The 17,862-nt window shown below is 45.1% G+C and overlaps 1 protein-coding gene across 2 annotated transcripts in view; it reads right to left on the reverse strand.

Moving 5' to 3' along the window:
- Positions 1 to 2,631: 2,631 nt before the first annotated feature.
- Positions 2,632 to 17,862, reverse strand: part of LOC135553206 (aldehyde dehydrogenase family 3 member A2-like) — a 33,098-nt gene continuing 17,867 nt past the window's right edge. For both annotated transcript variants that reach the window (XM_064985375.1, XM_064985376.1), the window contains 4 exons: positions 9,520 to 9,661; positions 7,687 to 7,853; positions 6,095 to 6,194; positions 2,632 to 2,940 (listed from right to left, as the gene is read on the reverse strand). In XM_064985375.1, coding sequence (XP_064841447.1) covers positions 2,648 to 2,940; positions 6,095 to 6,194; positions 7,687 to 7,853; positions 9,520 to 9,661 — 702 coding nt within the window. In that variant the 3' untranslated portion in view covers positions 2,632 to 2,647. The remainder of the gene's footprint in view (positions 2,941 to 6,094; positions 6,195 to 7,686; positions 7,854 to 9,519; positions 9,662 to 17,862) is intronic.

The following is a 17,862-nucleotide window of genomic DNA, read 5'->3' on the forward strand; positions in this document are numbered from 1 at the left end:
AGACGAGCCCAAGCTAGACCACACCAGACCCAGACTAAACCAGATGAACAAAGACCACACTAGACTAAACCAGACCAGACCCAGACTAGACTAATAGAGACATTACAGATTACACCATAGTTTTTTATTGACAACACAGTGAGTGAACAATTACTCCATAATGCCTGGCTGTATTCACCAGCATTAACCACCAGGCTATTAGATGGCTGAGGAGAGAAAGGCATCCAAGAGCGTGTAACAGGCTGGTTATTTATGATGACGGTTTTGTAAAATCAGAGCAGCTCTCTGCTGCCCCCTGGTGTTTAATATATAATAATTTGTAACAGCCTAAACACAGTACTGTGTATAAACTCTGGGTAAAAAAACAAACCCAATCCTAAAGTTCTACAGTCTGAACCTTAGGTAATGACCTAAATTGGTATTATAAACTGGGTAGTTTGAGTCCTGCATGCTGATTGGCTGAAACCGTGGTATATTACAACCGTGGTATATCAGACATAAATTGGGTGGTTCGAGCCCTGAATGCTGATTGGCTGACAGCCATGGTATATCAGACCATATACCACGGGTATGAAAATTTTTTTTTTACTGCTTTAATTACGTTGGTAACCAGTTTATAAATAGCAATAAGGCACATCGGGGGTGCGTTGAGGTTTTGCCTAAGAGCAGCCCTTAGCCGTGGTATATTGGCCATATACCACACCCCCTCGTGCCTTATAGCTTAAATATACCACAGGTATTGTCAGGACCCGGTTTCGAACCTGGGTCTCCGGAGTGAGAAACAGTCACTTAACCAACTGAGCCACGAATAGACAGCAGAACCCAGAAGATGAGGCAGACACAGCAGTACTTAAGACGGTGTATTTAATAAAGAAAAAAATCCTAAAATACAAAAATGGCAAATCCAAAAGGTGGTAGGTAAAACACAAAAGAACTCAAAAGAAACTCACCAAAAATAAACAAAAACAAAAAACAGAATACCACAAGAACGTCACCCGGAATCGACAAGAGCACACAGAACACTAGGGCAGGGTGCTAACATACAAACACAGAGCACAGAACTGAGGGAAACAAAGGGTTTAAATACAATCAGGGGAAACGAGACACAGGTGCAAACAATAATGGGGATCAAGGGAAAAACACAGGGACAAAAAGCACAATGGGGACATCTACTGACAAAAACCCGGAACAACCCTGGCCAAATCCTGACAGGTATGATGTAAAACTACTTGTTTACTGTTCTGTGTTCCGCTGGTAACCAGTTTATAAGTGCAATAAGACACCTCCAGTGGTTTGTGGTATATGGTTAATATATCTCGGCTATTGGATGTATGCAGGCACTCTGCGTTGCGTCGTGCTTAAGAACAGACGTTAGCTGTGGTATATTGGCCATATACCACACCCCCTCGGGCCGTATTGCTTAAATATATACTATTTAGTGATACTAATAAAAGATAGTTGGCATACGTTTCACCTCAGCAGGTGAAGCATGTCTTCTGTTATATTGGTTATTATTTATATACATACATATTATTTAACGCTTCCTGAACTCTCCAGGGGAAAAGTGTATTGTATGTGTGTCCCAAATGGCATCCTATTCCCTGTATAGAGCACTACTTTTGACCAGAGCCCTATAGGCCCTGTTCAAAAGTAGTGCACCATATCGGGAATAGTATGTAATTTGGGATGGAACCTGGGGTGTGTGCAACTGTTGCAGGAGAGACACAAAAGGCACGTCCAGAATTGGACAATAAAGATCAAATTGACATTATTGTACAGCCCAGGCAGGGCTACCAAGTGCAGCCCCCCTCTAGTACCACCATCCACTTTAAAAGGAAAGAGGAAACAACATTTCTGTAACACTGGGACATATTCATCAAAGGTTTATGTGAGCAGAACATCAGACCTACTAAAGACATGGTTGTTAATGGATTAGTCTACTTCATCTTTTGAACTGTTGTTAAGTGAGAGAACTTCATAAATAGTATTTTATAATATCATTTAAAAAAAATGTAAACCGGAAAAACAGTCATTAGATACAAATTCATACAACAGACATAATAGAAAAGGAAGACATGGACAAACAAACCAATAATATTCACATAATGCCTTGACCTTTATGTATTAATACAACAGTTCACTGTGTCTCGACTCTTTCCCAAGATTCTCACGTTTTCTTGAGAAACCCTGGTAGGAAGATTCCCGTAATCATAAATGAAGAAGCAGGAAATCAGACATCTTTCAAACAGGATTTCTGGAAAAAACAGGGAATTTTTGTGAACGATTCCAAAAATGCAACCCTAACCCCACTAACTCCCACGAACCCCACTAACTCCCACGAACCCCACTAACCCCACTAACTCCCACAAACCCCACTAACCCCCACGAACCCCACTAACTCCCACTAACCCCCACAAACCCCCACGAACCCCACTAACTCCCACGAACCCCGACGAACCCCACTAACTCCCACGAACCCCACTAACCCCCACGAACCCCACTAACCCCACGAATCCCACTAACTCCCACGAACCCCCACAAACCCCACTAACTCCCACGAACCCCACTAACCCCCACAAACCCCACTAACTCCCACGAAACCCCACAAACCCCCACAAACCCCCCCCCCCCTGTGTCTATCCATCAATCACCAACAGGTACAGCTGACGCCGGCCGCTAGTATTAGAATCACAGTCAGTGTGACCAGGAGTCCCAGAGCCACGATGGACGCCGTGACGGCCCAGATGTAGGTGCCCTTGGAGAAGTCAACCAGCGAGGTCCTCATGGCCAGCCTGACCCTGCGAGCCTTCTGGTGGTTCTGGGGTGGATACCGCGGCATGTTGACCCGCTCCATGCCCAGGGACTTGACCAGACACGCCCGATGGTGGCTGAACTGGTCAAAGGTGTGTTTCCCATGATACCTGCCTGTTCCACTCTGACCTGTGGGGGGGGGTAAGGGTTAGAAACATTAAACGTTATGACGTTCATGCAGCGTTTCCCAGGCCTTCCACAAATCTCAGTGGGAAGATTCCCCAAAATCAGGAAGGAAGGAGCAGGAAATCCGGAATCCTCCAACCAGGATATTGAAAAAAAAACCTGGGACATTTGGGAAAGTTATTGGAATTTTAGTCGAAAATCAGCGATGCACAATGTTAGTTAGTGTATGTTGCTTTCCATTCCAGCAAACCTCTTCTATGTGACATTATATGTGAAAGCAGTTTTGGTCGTTCTAGATCTTGATCAGTGCTTTAAGACGAGGTAAACAATCAAAGCTGAATTACAACTTGGCTGTCTGATTAGAATGAAATGATAGATTAAAATGGAAGATTAGACAGGCGTACGGCGACCAAGCCAGCAGCAGTCAGTGGCTCATCGTCATTACAGAGGATGGGGGGTGGAAAGCCAAAACCACAAACAGCAGTCAAGAGTTTGGCACCAACAAGGTTATGTGTTTAGTCACAGAGACAGACACAAAGCCAATAGACAATATTCTAAAGACAAGGAAACCAGACACAGGGACATGTCTTTTGTTGAATGTGGACGTGCTACTCTCCAACTCAGGCTACTCTCCTACTCAGTCCCAAGGACGTGCTACTCTCCAACTCAGGCTACTCTCCTACTCAGTCCCAAGGACGTGCTACTCTCCAACTCAGGCTACTCTCCTACTCAGTCCCAAGGATGTGCTACTCTCCAACTCAGGCTACCCTCTGACTCAGTCCCAAGGACGTGCTGCTCTCCAACTCAGGCTACCCTCTGACTCAGTCCCAAGGACGTGCTACTCTCCAACTCAGGCTACTCTCCTACTCAGTCCCAAGGACGTGCTACTCTCCAACTCAGGCTACTCTCCTACTCAGTCCCAAGGACGTGCTGCTCTCCAACTCAGGCTACTCTACTACTCAGTCCCAAGGACGTGCTGCTCTCCAACTCAGGCTATTCTCCTACTCAGTCCCAAGGACGTGCTACTCCCCAACTCAGGCTACTCTCCTACTCAGTCCCAAGGACGTGCTGCTCTCCAACTCAGGCTACCCTCTGACTCAGTCTCAAGGACGTGCTACTCTCCAACTCAGTCTACTCTCCTACTCAGTCCCAAGGACGTGCTACTCTCCAACTCAGGCTACTCTCCTACTCAGTCCCAAGGACGTGCTGCTCTCCAACTCAGGCTACTCTACTACTCAGTCCCAAGGACGTGCTGCTCTCCAACTCAGGCTATTCTCCTACTCAGTCCCAAGGACGTGCTACTCCCCAACTCAGGCTACTCTCCTACTCAGTCCCAAGGACGTGCTGCTCTCCAACTCAGGCTACCCTCTGACTCAGTCTCAAGGACGTGCTACTCTCCAACTCAGTCTACTCTCCTACTCAGTCCCAAGGACGTGCTGCTCTCCAACTCAGTCTACTCTCCTACTCAGTCCCAAGGACGTGCTGCTCTCCAACTCAGGCTACCCTCTGACTCAGTCCCAAGGACGTGCTACTCTCCAACTCAGGCTACTCTCCTACTCAGTCCCAAGGACGTGCTACTCTCCAACTCAGGCTACCCTCTGACTCAGTCCCAAGGACGTGCTACTCTCCAACTCAGGCTACTCTCCTACTCAGTCCCAAGGATGTGCTGCTCTCCAACTCAGGCTACCCTCTGACTCAGTCCCAAGGACGTGCTACTCTCCAACTCAGGCTACTCTCCTACTCAGTCCCAAGGACGTGCTACTCTCCAACTCAGGCTACCCTCCGACTCAGTCCCAAGGACGTGCTACTCTCCAACTCAGGCTACCCTCTGACTCAGTCCCAAGGACGTGCTACTCTCCAACTCAGGCTACTCTCCTACTCAGTCCCAAGGACGTGCTACTCTCCAACTCAGGCTACTCTCTTACTCAGTCCCAAGGACGTGCTGCTCTCCAACTCAGGCTATTCTCCTACTCAGTCCCAAGGACGTGCTACTCTCCAACTCAGGCTACTCTCCTACTCAGTCCCAAGGACGTGCTACTCTCCAACTCAGGCTACTCTCTTACTCAGTCCCAAGGACGTGCTGCTCTCCAACTCAGGCTATTCTCCTACTCAGTCCCAAGGACGTGCTACTCTCCAACTCAGGCTACTCTCCTACTCAGTCCCAAGGACGTGCTACTCTCCAACTCAGGCTACTCTCCTACTCAGTCCCAAGGACGTGCTGCTCTCCAACTCAGGCTACCCTCTGACTCAGTCTCAAGGACTTGCTACTCTCCAACTCAGGCTACCCTCCGACTCAGTCCCAAGGACGTGCTACTCTCCAACTCAGGCTACCCTCTGACTCAGTCCCAAGGACGTGCTACTCTCCAACTCAGGCTACCCTCTGACTCAGTCCCAAGGACGTGCTACTCTCCAACTCAGGCTACTCTCCTACTCAGTCCCAAGGACGTGCTGCTCTCCAACTCAGGCTACCCTCTGACTCAGTCCCAAGGACGTGCTACTCTCCAACTCAGGCTACGCTCTGACTCAGTCCCAAGGACGTGCTACTCTCCAACTCAGGCTACCCTCTGACTCAGTCCCAAGGACGTGCTACCCTCCAACTCAGGCTACCATCCGACTCGCGCTACCCTCCGACTCGCGCTTCCCGTCCGACTTGTGCTACCCTCCAACTCAGTCCCAAGAATCCGCTACCCTCCAACTCAGGCTACCCTCCAACTCAGTCCCAAGGATCCGCTACCCTCCAACTCAGGCTACCCTCCAACTCAGGCTACCCTCCAACTCAGTTCCAAGGATCCGCTACCCTCCAACTCAGGCTACCCTCCAACTCAGTCCCAAGGATCCGCTACCCTCCAACTCAGGCTACCCTGGACAAATGTGTGGTAGTGTTGGAATGAGGTTCTGTTACCATAGGCACTATGTTAGTGGGGGCATTGGGGCAAAGGGTGAATTTAGACTCAGTCTGTCTGTCTACCGCAGGCAAGCCCCCATTGGACTGCCGGTAGGCATGACTATTGTAGTGGCAAGCTGTGGTTGGGCCGGCAGTGGCTGCCATCAGTTAACCAGCATCGACCCGATACCGGCTAGCTTGCCAACCTAGGTCTGGCTAGGCAACATCCCAAAGACTTGGCGTACGTGTAAAGTATCATAGAACAGGTCTTACCTACACCCCCAAAGGGCAGAGAGTTGAGGGTGTAGTGCATCATAACGTCGTTGACTGTCACCCCGCCACTGGTAGTCTCAGCCAGCATTCGCTTTATCACCTTATGGACAGAGACGGAGAGAGGGGTGTCTTTTATCACCTTATGGACAGAGACAGAGAGAGGGGTGTCTTTTATCACCTTATGGACAGAGACAGAAAGAGGGGTGTCTTTTATCAACTTATGGATAGAGACAGAGAGAGGGATGTCTTTTATCACCTTATGGACAGAGACAGAGAGAGGGGTGTCTTTTATCAACTTATGGATAGAGACAGAGAGAGGGATGTCTTTTATCACCTTATGGACAGAGACAGAGAGAGGGGTGTCTTTTATCACCTTAATGACAGAGACAGAGAGAGGGATGTCTATTATCACCTTATGGACAGAGACAGAGAGAGGGGTGTCTCTTTATCACCTTAATGACAGAGACAGGGATGTCTTTTATCACCTTATGGACAGAGACAGAGATGTCTTTTATCACCTTATGGACAGAGACAGAGACAGGGATGTCTTTTATCACCTCATGGACAGAGACAGAGAGAGGGATGTCTTTTATCACCTTATGGACAGAGAGAGGGATGTCTTTTATCACCTTAATGACAGAGACAGAGACAGGGATGTCTTTTATCACCTTAATGACAGAGACAGAGAGAGGGATGTCTTTTATCACCTTATGGACAGAGACAGAGAGAGGGATGTCTTTTATCACCTTATGGACAGAGACAGAGACAGGGATGTATTTTATCAAGTTAATGACAGAGACAGAGAGAGGGATGTCTTTTATCACCTTAATGACAAAGACAGAGAGAGGGATGTCTTTCATCAGCTTAATGACAGAGACAGAGAGAGGGATGTCTTTTATCACCTTATGGACAGAGACAGAGAGAGGGATGTCTTTTATCACCTTATGGACAGAGACAGAGACAGGGATGTCTTTTATCACCTTAATGACAGAGACAGAGACAGGGATGTCTTTTATCACCTTATGGACAGAGACAGAGAGAGGGATGTCTTTTATCACCTTATGGACAGAGACAGAGACAGGGATGTATTTTATCAAGTTAATGACAGAGACAGAGAGAGGGATGTCTTTTATCACCTTAATGACAAACACAGAGAGAGGGATGTCTTATCACCTTAATGACAGAGAGAGGGATGTCTTTTATCACCTTAATGACAAAGACAGAGAGGGGGATGTCTTTTATCACCTTAATGACAAAGACAGGGATGTATTTTATCAGCCCCCCATATGTAAATACATACTGTACATACCAATATAAGTACAAATGTTGTTGCCACAGTAACAGCTCACCTTCTTACAGTATAATCACATTTCACCAAGAGCTCACCTAAATGTGGCCCAATCCCAAATCAACCCCCAAACCCACTTGTGGAGATCTGAGTGGATTTGACAGACGTAAGCAATCTCTCTCCACCGTGTGAAGTTTCACCATGTCGCTTTACCAATTCATTTATATAAGATCTCCAGATGAGCGTAAGGTCCCAGGGATCGATTTGGGATTCAGCCTTACTCCATAGCTTGCTCACTCCAGACCTTCTTGTTGGAGGAGAAGACGTAGATCGCCAGGGGCTTCTCTCTCTCGCTGATGAAGTGGATGGCGTCATCTATGTCGCTGACGGTCACTATGGGCAACAGAGGGCCGAAGATCTCCTCCTGCATCATCCTAGCATGGGGGGGCACGTCCTTCACCACCGTGGGGGCTGAGGGGTCAGAGGTCAGGGTTGTTGGCCAACCAAGCATAGTTCCCAAGTGTTTCAGAAATTTAAGTTGGAGGATTTCCAATTGCAACATTTACGGAACTTTCCCAAAGTCCTCGGTATTCCAGAAATACCAAGCTGGAGAAATACCAGTTGGAGAAATACCAGTTGGAGAAATCCCCAGTTGGAGAAATCCCCAGTTGGAGAAATCCCCAGTTGGAGAAATACCAGTTGGAGAAATCCCCAGTTGAAGAAATACCAGTTGGAGAAATCCCCAGTTGAAGAAATACCAGGTGGAGAAATCCCCAGTTGGAGAAATCCCCAGTTGGAGAAATACCAGTTGGAGAAATCCCCAGTTGGAGAAATACCAGTTGGAGAAATCCCAGTTGGAGAAATACCAGTTGGAGAAATACCAGTTGGAGAAATACCAGTTGGAGAAATCCCGTTGGAGAAATACCAGTTGGAGAAATACCAGTTGGAGAAATCCCCAGTTGGAGAAATCCCCAGTTGGAGAAATCCCCAGTTGGAGAAATACCAGTTGGAGAAATCCCCAGTTGGAGAAATACCAGTTGGAGAAATACCAGTTGGAGAAATACCAGTTGGAGAAATACCAGTTGGAGAAATCCCCAGTTGGAGAAATCCCAGTTGGAGAAATCCCCAGTTGGAGAAATACCAGTTGGAGAAATCCCAGTTGGAGAAATCCCCAGTTGGAGAAATACCAGTTGGAGAAATACCAGTTGGAGAAATACCAGTTGGAGAAATACCCGTTGGAGAAATCCCCAGTTGGAGAAATACCAGTTGGAGAAATACCAGTTGGAGAAATCCCCAGTTGGAGAAATACCAGTTGGTGAAATACCAGTTGGAGAAATACCAGTTGGAGAAATCCCCAGTTGGAGAAATACCAGTTGGAGAAATCCCCAGTTGGAGAAATACCAGTTGGAGAAATCCCAGTCGGAGAAATCCCAAGCTGGAGAAATCCCCAGTTGGAGAAATCCAAAACTGGAGAAATCCCCAGTTGGAGAAATACCAAGCTGGAGAAATCCCCAGTTGGAGAAATACCAGTTGGAGAAATCCCAAGCTGGAGAAATCCCCAGTTGGAGAAATACCAGTTGGAGAAATCCCCAGTTGGAGAAATACCAGTTGGAGAAATCCCAAGCTGGAGAAATGCCCAGTTGGAGAAATACCAGTTGGAGAAATCCCAAGCTGGTGAAATCCCCAGTTGGAGAAATCCAAAACTGGAGAAATCCCCAGTTGGAGAAATACCAGTTGGAGAAATCCCAAGCTGGAGAAATACCCAGTTGGAGAAATCCCAGTTGGAGAAATCCCAGTTGGAGAAATCCCAAGCTGGAGAAATCCCCAGTTGGAGAAATAACAATTGGAGTAATACCAGTTGGAGAAATACCAGTTGGATAATGCCAATTGATAAATTCTTAGTTGGAGGATTTCCAGTTGGGATATTCCTGGAATCAAGAGGGAATAAGCAGGGAGGCAATCCTTCAACTGGGAATCCTTCAACTGGGAATCCTTCAACTGGGATATCTGGAAAACCTTGGAACTTTGGGAAATGTCCCTGGCATGTTGGAACGCGAGGTCAAACACACTCCTATTACAACCCAAGTCAACTACAAATGTCTCACCAAATATCTGTGAGCCCTATCAGTCTGCATACCAATGTAGCGCTGTGATGAGTCACTCTGGCCCCCTAGCGCCGCTGTGTAGCCATCCAGTAGAGCCATTACGCGGTTGAAGTGACGCTGGTTGATGATGCGGCCATAGTCAGGGGAGGATTTAGGGTCGGGCCCATAGAACTCCTTGGATTAAGGAAAACAATCTTTGTATTATTTTGAGATTCTTCAACCTGGGGTCCATGCGGAAGTACTGCAAGGGGTCAGCACATTTATTTAAATACTTTTATGCGGATTTGGTTTGGTTATAATTTTTGTATGAATATTGCTAGAAACAAAAGAATAAACACATTTTCAATTACATACCTAAAAGTAGAAAAGCGGAAAATGTCTTCTTTCAAGTCAACTCCTTATTATAAGCAAATTACACTCACTGGAGTATCTGACATAGGCTTTGAAAAAGCTCCTGCGAGTATCAGTCCCATCAGCTATCACACCCAGCAGCTATCAGTCCCATCAGCTATCAGTCCCAGCAGCTATCAGTCCCAGCAGCTATCAGTCCCAGCAGCTATCAGTCCCAGCAGCTATCACACCCAGCAGCTATCAGTCCCAGCAGCTATCAGTCCCAGCAGCTATCAGTCCCATCAGCTATCACACCCATCAGCTATCAGTCCCAGCAGCTATCAGTCCCAGCAGCTATCAGTCCCAGCAGCTATCAGTCCCAGCAGCTATCAGTCCCAGCAGCTATCACACCCAGCAGCTATCAGTCCCATCAGCTATCACACCCATCAGCTATCAGTCCCAGCAGCTATCAGTCCCAGCAGCTATCAGTCCCAGCAGCTATCAGTCCCAGCAGCTATCAGTCCCAGCAGCTATCAGTCCCAGCAGCTATCAGTCCCAGCAGCTATCAGTCCCAGCAGCTATCAGTCCCAGCAGCTATCACACCCATCAGCTATCAGTCCCATCAGCTATCAGTCCCATCAGCTATCACACCCATCAGCTATCAGCCCCAGCAGCTATCAATTATGTGACGTTTTTGTTCCTTTTGGTCTACGGCATTTTATGGGGTGGGCAATTTGTGCACACATTTTTTTTTCTTTAAGGCAAGTCGAAGTTTGGTAGCCGTTCATTAACAGTAACACTCCTAGTAGGAGTAGAAACAGGAAGTGTTATGTCATTCAACAAGAGACAACTAGTGTTCATTCACGTTCTTTCAATTGAGAAATACTGCGCGACTAGGACCTCTTGGCAGAAACGTCAAAATGGATGACAGATTCCTTGATATGTCTTAAATTAATTTGGACTATTTTGAGGAAGTTTTTTCTTGCTATGTTGTTGCTACGGTGGCTCAACAGGGACAAAAAACAAATATTGCCGTTTTTTGTCTTGTTTTTTCAAGCGAAGGTCTAAGGAGTATGCAAGCACACACGGTCGCTTTGATTAGCCGAGTTCTGCTGGGAGCAAACCGAACCGATGTATGCAGAAGCCGTTTACTGAAGTTGAAGGCCGACCAGGGTACTGCAGGCTGCCATTAGCAATTCAATTATCCGTATAACTTGTGTGTGGGTGATTTTAAAATAAATCGGTTCAAGAACATACATCTGGTGTATTAGAAGCAATTATTGGTACCATGATTGTCTTCTAAACATTTTTCATTACACGAACATTGACCACGAAGATATACATTTTTCCATTTACTATGATGGGGAATCCTGTTTTCTGCAAACAATGCCTCCAGTACCGTGGTCGACAGTGAACTTCCATGGCTTCAATGTGAGTCATTCTCCCCTGGTAGAGATACATGAAACGATAGAGGGGGGAGTCGTTCTCCCCTGGTAGAGATACATGAAAAGATAAAGGGGGGGGGTCGTTCTCCCCTGGTAGAGATACATGAAACGATAGAGGGGGGAGTCGTTCTCCCCTGGTAGAGATAAATGAAAAGATAGAGGGGGGAGTCGTTCTCCCCTGGTAGAGATAAATGAAAAGATAGAGGGGGGAGTCGTTCTCCCCATGGTAGAGATACATGAAAAGATAAAGGGGGGGGTCGTTCTCCCCTGGTAGAGATAAATGAAAAGATAGAGAGAGGGAGAGAGAGACATAGATGAAGAGAGAGAGGGATAGAGAGAAGGGTAGATGAAGTGACAGGGATAGAGACAGAGAGAGGGATAGAGAGAAGGATAGATGAAGTGACAGGGATAGAGATAGCTGAGAGGGATAGAGAGAGAGAGAGGGATAGATGAAGAGAGGGATAGAGAGAGAAGCATAGATGAAGAGAGATAGGGATAGAGAGAAGGGTAGATGAAGTGACAGGGATAGAGACAGAGAGAGGGATAGAGAGAAGGATAGATGAAGAGACAGGGATAGAGACAAAGAGAGGGACAGAGAGAAGGATAGATGAAGAGACAGGGATAGAGACAGAGAGAGGCATAGAGAGAAGGGTAGATGAAGTGACAGGGATAGAGACAAAGAGAGGGACAGAGAGAAGGATAGATGAAGAGACAGGGATAGAGACAGAGAGAGGCATAGAGAGAAGGGTAGATGAAGTGACAGGGATAGAGACAGAGAGAGGGATAGAGAGAAGGGTAGATGAAGTGACAGGGATAGAGACAGAGATAGGGATAGAGAGAAGGGTAGAGGAAGTGACAGGGATAGACAGAGAGAGAAGGGTAGATGAAGTGACAGGGATAGAGACAGAGAGAGGGATAGAGAGAAGGGTAGATGAAGTGACAGGGATAGAGACAGAGAGAGGGATAGAGAGAAGGGTAGATGAAGTGACAGGGATAGAGACAGAGAGAGGGATAGAGAGAAGGGTAGATGAAGTGACAGGGATAGAGACAGAGATAGGGATAGAGAGAAGGGTAGATGAAGTGACAGGGATAGAGACAGAGAGAGGGATAGAGAGAAGGGTAGATGAAGTGACAGGGATAGAGACAGAGAGGGATAGAGAGAAGGGTAGATGAAGTGACAGGGATAGAGATAGCTGAGAGGGATAGAGAGAGAGAGGGATAGATGAAGAGAGAAGGATATAGATAGAGATAGATGAGGAGAGAGAGAGTCAGGGATAGGAAGAGAAAGAGGGGGATAGATATATGTGGAGAGAGAGATAGATATAGAGAGAGGAATAGAAATAGATGGAGAGAGAGATATACAGAGCATTCAGAAAGTATTCAGACCCCTTCACCTTTTCCACATTTTCTTACATTACAGCCTTATTCTAAAATGGATTAAATATATTTTTTTGCTCATCAATCTACACACAATACCCCATAATGACATCACAATACTCCATAATGACATCACAATACCCTATAATGACATCACAATACCCCATAATGACAGCACAATACCCCTTAGTGACGAAGCAAAAACAGGTTTTTAGAAATGTTTGCAAATGTTTTTTTTTTTAAGAAGGAAATATCACATTTACATAAATATTCAGACCCTCAGTACTGTGTTGAAGCACCTTTGGTAATGATTACAGCCTCGTCTTCTTGGGTATGATGCTACAAGCTTGCCACACCTGTATTTGGGGAGTTTCTCCAATTCTTCTCTGCAGATCTTCTCAAGCTGTGTCAGGTTGGGTGGGGAGCATCGCTGCACAGCTATTTTCAGGTCTCTCCAGACATGATCGATCGGGTTCAAGTCCAGGCTCTGGCTGGGCTACTCAAGGACATTCAGAGACTTGTCCCGAAGCCACTCCTGTATTGTCTTGGCTGTGTGCTTAGGGTGGTTGTCCTGTTGAAATGTGAACCTTCACCCCAATCGGAGGTCCTGAGCGCTCTGGAGCGGGTTTTCATAGAGGATCTCTCCGTTCATCTTTCCCTCAATCCTGACTAGTCTCCCAGTCCCTGCCGCTGAAAAACATCCCCACAGCATGATGCTGCCACCTCCATGCTTCACCGTAGGGATGGTGCCATGTTTCTTCCAGACGTGATGTTTGGCATTCAGGACAAAGAGTTCGATCTTGGTTTCATCAGACTAGATAATCTTGTTTCTCATGGTCAGAGTCTTTAGGTACCTTTTGGAAAACTCCAAGTGGGCTGTCATGTGTATTTTACTGAGGAGTGGCCACTCTAGCAAAAAAGCCTGATTAGTGGATTAGTGGAGTGCTGCAGAGATGGTTGTCCTTCTGGAAGGTTCTCCCATCTCCATAGAGGAACTCTGGTGCTCTGTTAGAGTGACAATCGGGTTCTTGGTCACCTCCCTTACCAAGGCCGTTCTCCCCCGACTGCTCGGTTTGGCCCGGGCGGCCAGCTCTAGAAAGAGTCTTGGTGCTTCCAAACTTCTTCCATTTAAGAATGATGGAGAACACTGTGTTCTTGGAGACCTTCAATGCTGCAGACATTTTTTGGTACTCTTCCCCAGATCTGTGCCTTGACACAATCAATACAATTCTTTCAACCTCGTGGCTTGTTTTTTGCTCTGACACGCACTTTCAACTGTGGGACCTTATATAGACAGGTGTGTGCCTTTCCAAATCATGTCCAATCAACTGAATTTACCACAGGTGGACTCCAATCAAGCTGTAGAAACATCAAGTATAATCAATGGAAACAGGATACACCTGAGCTAATTTTCAAGTCTCATAGCAAAGTGTCTGAATACTTACAGTACCAGTCAAACATTTGGACACACCTACTCATTCAAGGGTTTTTCTTTATTTGTACTATTTTCTACATTGTAGAATAATAGTGAAGACATCAAATCTATGAAATAACACATGGAATCATGTAGTAAAAAAATCTAAATATATTTTAGATTCTTTAAAGTAGCCACCCTTTGCTTTGATGACAGGTCACCAGGTGTTCATGTTTTGTTGATTTATTAAGTAAATGTATTCACTCCCTGAACTTGCTTACCGACTCTCAGCATACATCTTTACACTACACTTCATGAGTAGTAGTAGAATTGCCTTGATGACAGCTTTGCACACTCTTGGCATTCTCTCAACCAGCTTCAAGAGGGAGTCACCTGGAATGCATTTAGATTAACAGGTGTGCCTTGTTAAAAGTTAATTTGTGGAATTTATTTCCTTCTTAATGCATTTGAGCCAATCAGTTGTCGTGACAAGGTAGAGGTGGTATACAGAAGATAGCCCTATTTGGTAAAAGACCAAGTCCATATTATGGCAAGAACAGCTCAAATAAGCAAAGAGAAATGACAGTTCATCATTACGTGAAGACATGAAGGTCAGTCCATCTGGAAATTTTCAAGAACTTTGAAAGTTTCTTCAAGTGCAGTCGCAAAAACCATCAAGCGCTATGATGAAACTGGCTCTCATGAGGACCGCCACAGGAAAGGAAGACCCAGAGATACCTCTGTTGCAGAGGATAAGTACATTAGAGTTACCAGCCTCAGAAATTGCAGCCCAAATAAATGCTTCACAGAGTTGTGACAGACATATCTCAACATCAACTATTCAGAGGAGACTGCATGAATCAGGTCTTCATGGTAGAATTGCTGCAAAGAAACCACTACTAAAGGACACCAATAAGAAGAAGAGACTTGCTTGGGCCAAGAAACACGAGCAATGGACATTAGACCGGGGGAAATCTGTCCTTTGGTCTGATAAGTCCAAATTTGAGATTTTTGGTTCCAACTGCCGTGTCTCTGTGAGATGCAGAGTAGATGAACGGATGATCTCCGCATGTGTGGTTCCCACCGTGAAGCATGGAGGAGGTGGTGTGATGGTGTGGGGGTGCTTTGCTGGTGATACTGTCAGTGTTGTATTTAGAATTTCAGGCACCCCTAACCAGCATGGCTACCACAGCATTCTGCAGCGATACGCCATCCCATAAGGTTTGCGCTTATTGGGACTATAATTTGTTTTTCAACAGGACAATGACCCAAAACACACCTCCAGGCTGTGTAAGGGCTGTTTAACCGAGCAGGAGAGTGATGGAGTGCTGCATCAGATGACCTGGCCTCCACAATCACTCGACATCAACCCAATTCAGATGGTTTGGGATGAATTGGAGCGCAGAGTGAAGGAAATGCAGCAAAAAAGTCTAAAATGTATCTAAAATGTAATCTAAAATGTAAAATATATTTTGATGGTTACTACATGATTCCAGATGTGTTATTTCACAGCGATGTAGAAAATAGTTCAAATAAAGAAAAACTCTTGAATGAGTAGGTGTCCAAACTTTTGAGTGGTACTGTATGTAAATAGGGTATTTATAAATTACATTTTTAATACATTTGAAAAGATGTCTAAAAACCTGTTTTCGCTTAGTCATTATGGTGTATTGTGTGCAGATTGATCTGGAACATTTTTATTTAATCTATTTTAAAATAAGGCTGTGATGTAATAGGTATGATCACCACTTTATTTTAAGAATGTGAAATGTCAGAATAATAGCAGAGAGAATTATTTATTTCAGCGTTGATTTCTTTCATCACATTCCGAGTGGGTCAGAAGTTTAGATAAACTCAATTAGTATTTGGTAGCATTTGCTTTAAATTGTTTAACTTGGGTCAAACTTTTCAGGTAGCCTTCCACAAGCCTCTCACAATAAGTTGGGTGAATTCTGGCCCATTCCTCCTGACAGAGCTGGTGTAACTGAGTAATCTTTGTAGGCCTCCTTGCTCGCACACGCTTTTTCAGTTCTGCCCACAAATTGTCTATAGGATTGAGGTCAGTGCTTTGTGATGGCCACTCCAATACCTTGACTTTGTTGTGCTTAAGCCATTTTGCCACAACTTTGGAAGTATGCTTTGGGTCATTGTCCATTTGGAAGACCCATTTGCAACCAAGCTTAAACTTTCTGACTGATGTCTTGAGATGTTGCTTCAATATATCCACATAATTTTCCAACCTCATGAGGCCATCTATTTTGTGAAGTGCACCAGTCCCTCCTGCAGCAAAGCACCCCCACAACATGATGCTGCCACCCCCATGCTTCATGGTTGGGATGGTGTTCTTCAGCTTGCAAGCCTCCCCTTTTTCCTCCAAACATAACGATGGTCATTATGGCCAAACAGTTATATATTTATTTCATCAGACCAGAGGACATTTCTCCAAAAAGTACGATCTTTGTCCCCATGTGCAATTGCAAACCGTAGTCTGTCTTTTTTATGGCGGTTTTGGAGCAGTGGCTTCTTCCTTGTTGAGCGACCTTTCAGGTTATGTTGATATAGGACTCGTTTTACTGTGGATATACATACTTTTGTACCTATTTCATCCAGCATCTTCACAAGGTCCTTTGCTGTTGTTCTGGGATTGATTTGCACTTTTCGCACCAAAGTACGTTCATCTCTAGGAGACAGAAAGCGTCTCCTTCCTGAGCAGTATGACGGCTGAGTGGTCCCATGGTGTTTATACTTGCGTACTATTGTTTATACAGATGAACGTGGTACCTTCAGGTGTTTGGAAATTGCTCCCAAGGATGAAGCAGACATGTCGAGGTCTACTAAAGAAGCTTCTAAAGCCATGACATCATTTCCTGGAATTTTCCAAGCTGTTTAAAGGCACAGTCAACTTAGTGTATGTTATGTCTGACCCACTGGATACAGTGAATAATAAGTGAAATAATCTCTGTAAACAATTGTTGGAAGTCCTAAACGACTTGCCAAAACTATAGTTTATTAACAAGTACTGTGTGGGGTGGTTGAAAAACTAGTTTTAATGACTCCAACCTAAGTGTATCTAAACTTCAGACTTCAACTATATATATATATATATATATATATATATATATAGAGAGAGAGAGAGAGAGAGAGAGGCGCGCTATGGAAATAGATAGAGGATAGAGATATAGATAGAGGGATAGGGATATAGATAGAGGAATAGAGATATAGATTGAGGGGTAGAGATATAGATAGAGGGGTAGAGATAAAAATAAAGGGATAGAGATACATAGCTAGAGGGATAGAGATATATATAGAGGGGTAGAGACATAGGTAGAGGGGTAGAGATATAGATAGAGGGATATAGATATATATAGAGGGATAGAGATATAGATAGAGGGATAGAGATATAGATAGAGGGGTAGGGATATAGATAAAGTGGTAGAGATATAGATAGAGGGATAGAGATATAGATAGAGGGGTAGAGATATAGATAGAGGGGTAGAGATATAGATAGAGGGATAGAGATATAGATAGAGGGGTAGAGATATAGATAGAGGGACAGAGATATAGATAGAGGCGTAGAGATATAGGTAGAGGGTTGGAGATATAGATAGAGGGGTAGAGATATAGGTAGAGGGTTGGAGATATAGATAGAGGGGTAGAGATATAGATAGAGGGGTAGAGATATAGATAGAGGGGTAGAGATATAGATAGAGGGATAGAGATATAGATAGAGGGATAGAGATAAAAATAGAGGGATAGAGATACATAGATAGAGGGATAGAGATATAGATAGAGGGGTAGAGATATAGAGG

The sequence above is a fragment of the Oncorhynchus masou genome, chromosome 13, assembly GCF_036934945.1.
Source record: "Oncorhynchus masou masou isolate Uvic2021 chromosome 13, UVic_Omas_1.1, whole genome shotgun sequence".
Classification (NCBI taxonomy): Eukaryota; Metazoa; Chordata; class Actinopteri; order Salmoniformes; family Salmonidae; genus Oncorhynchus; species Oncorhynchus masou.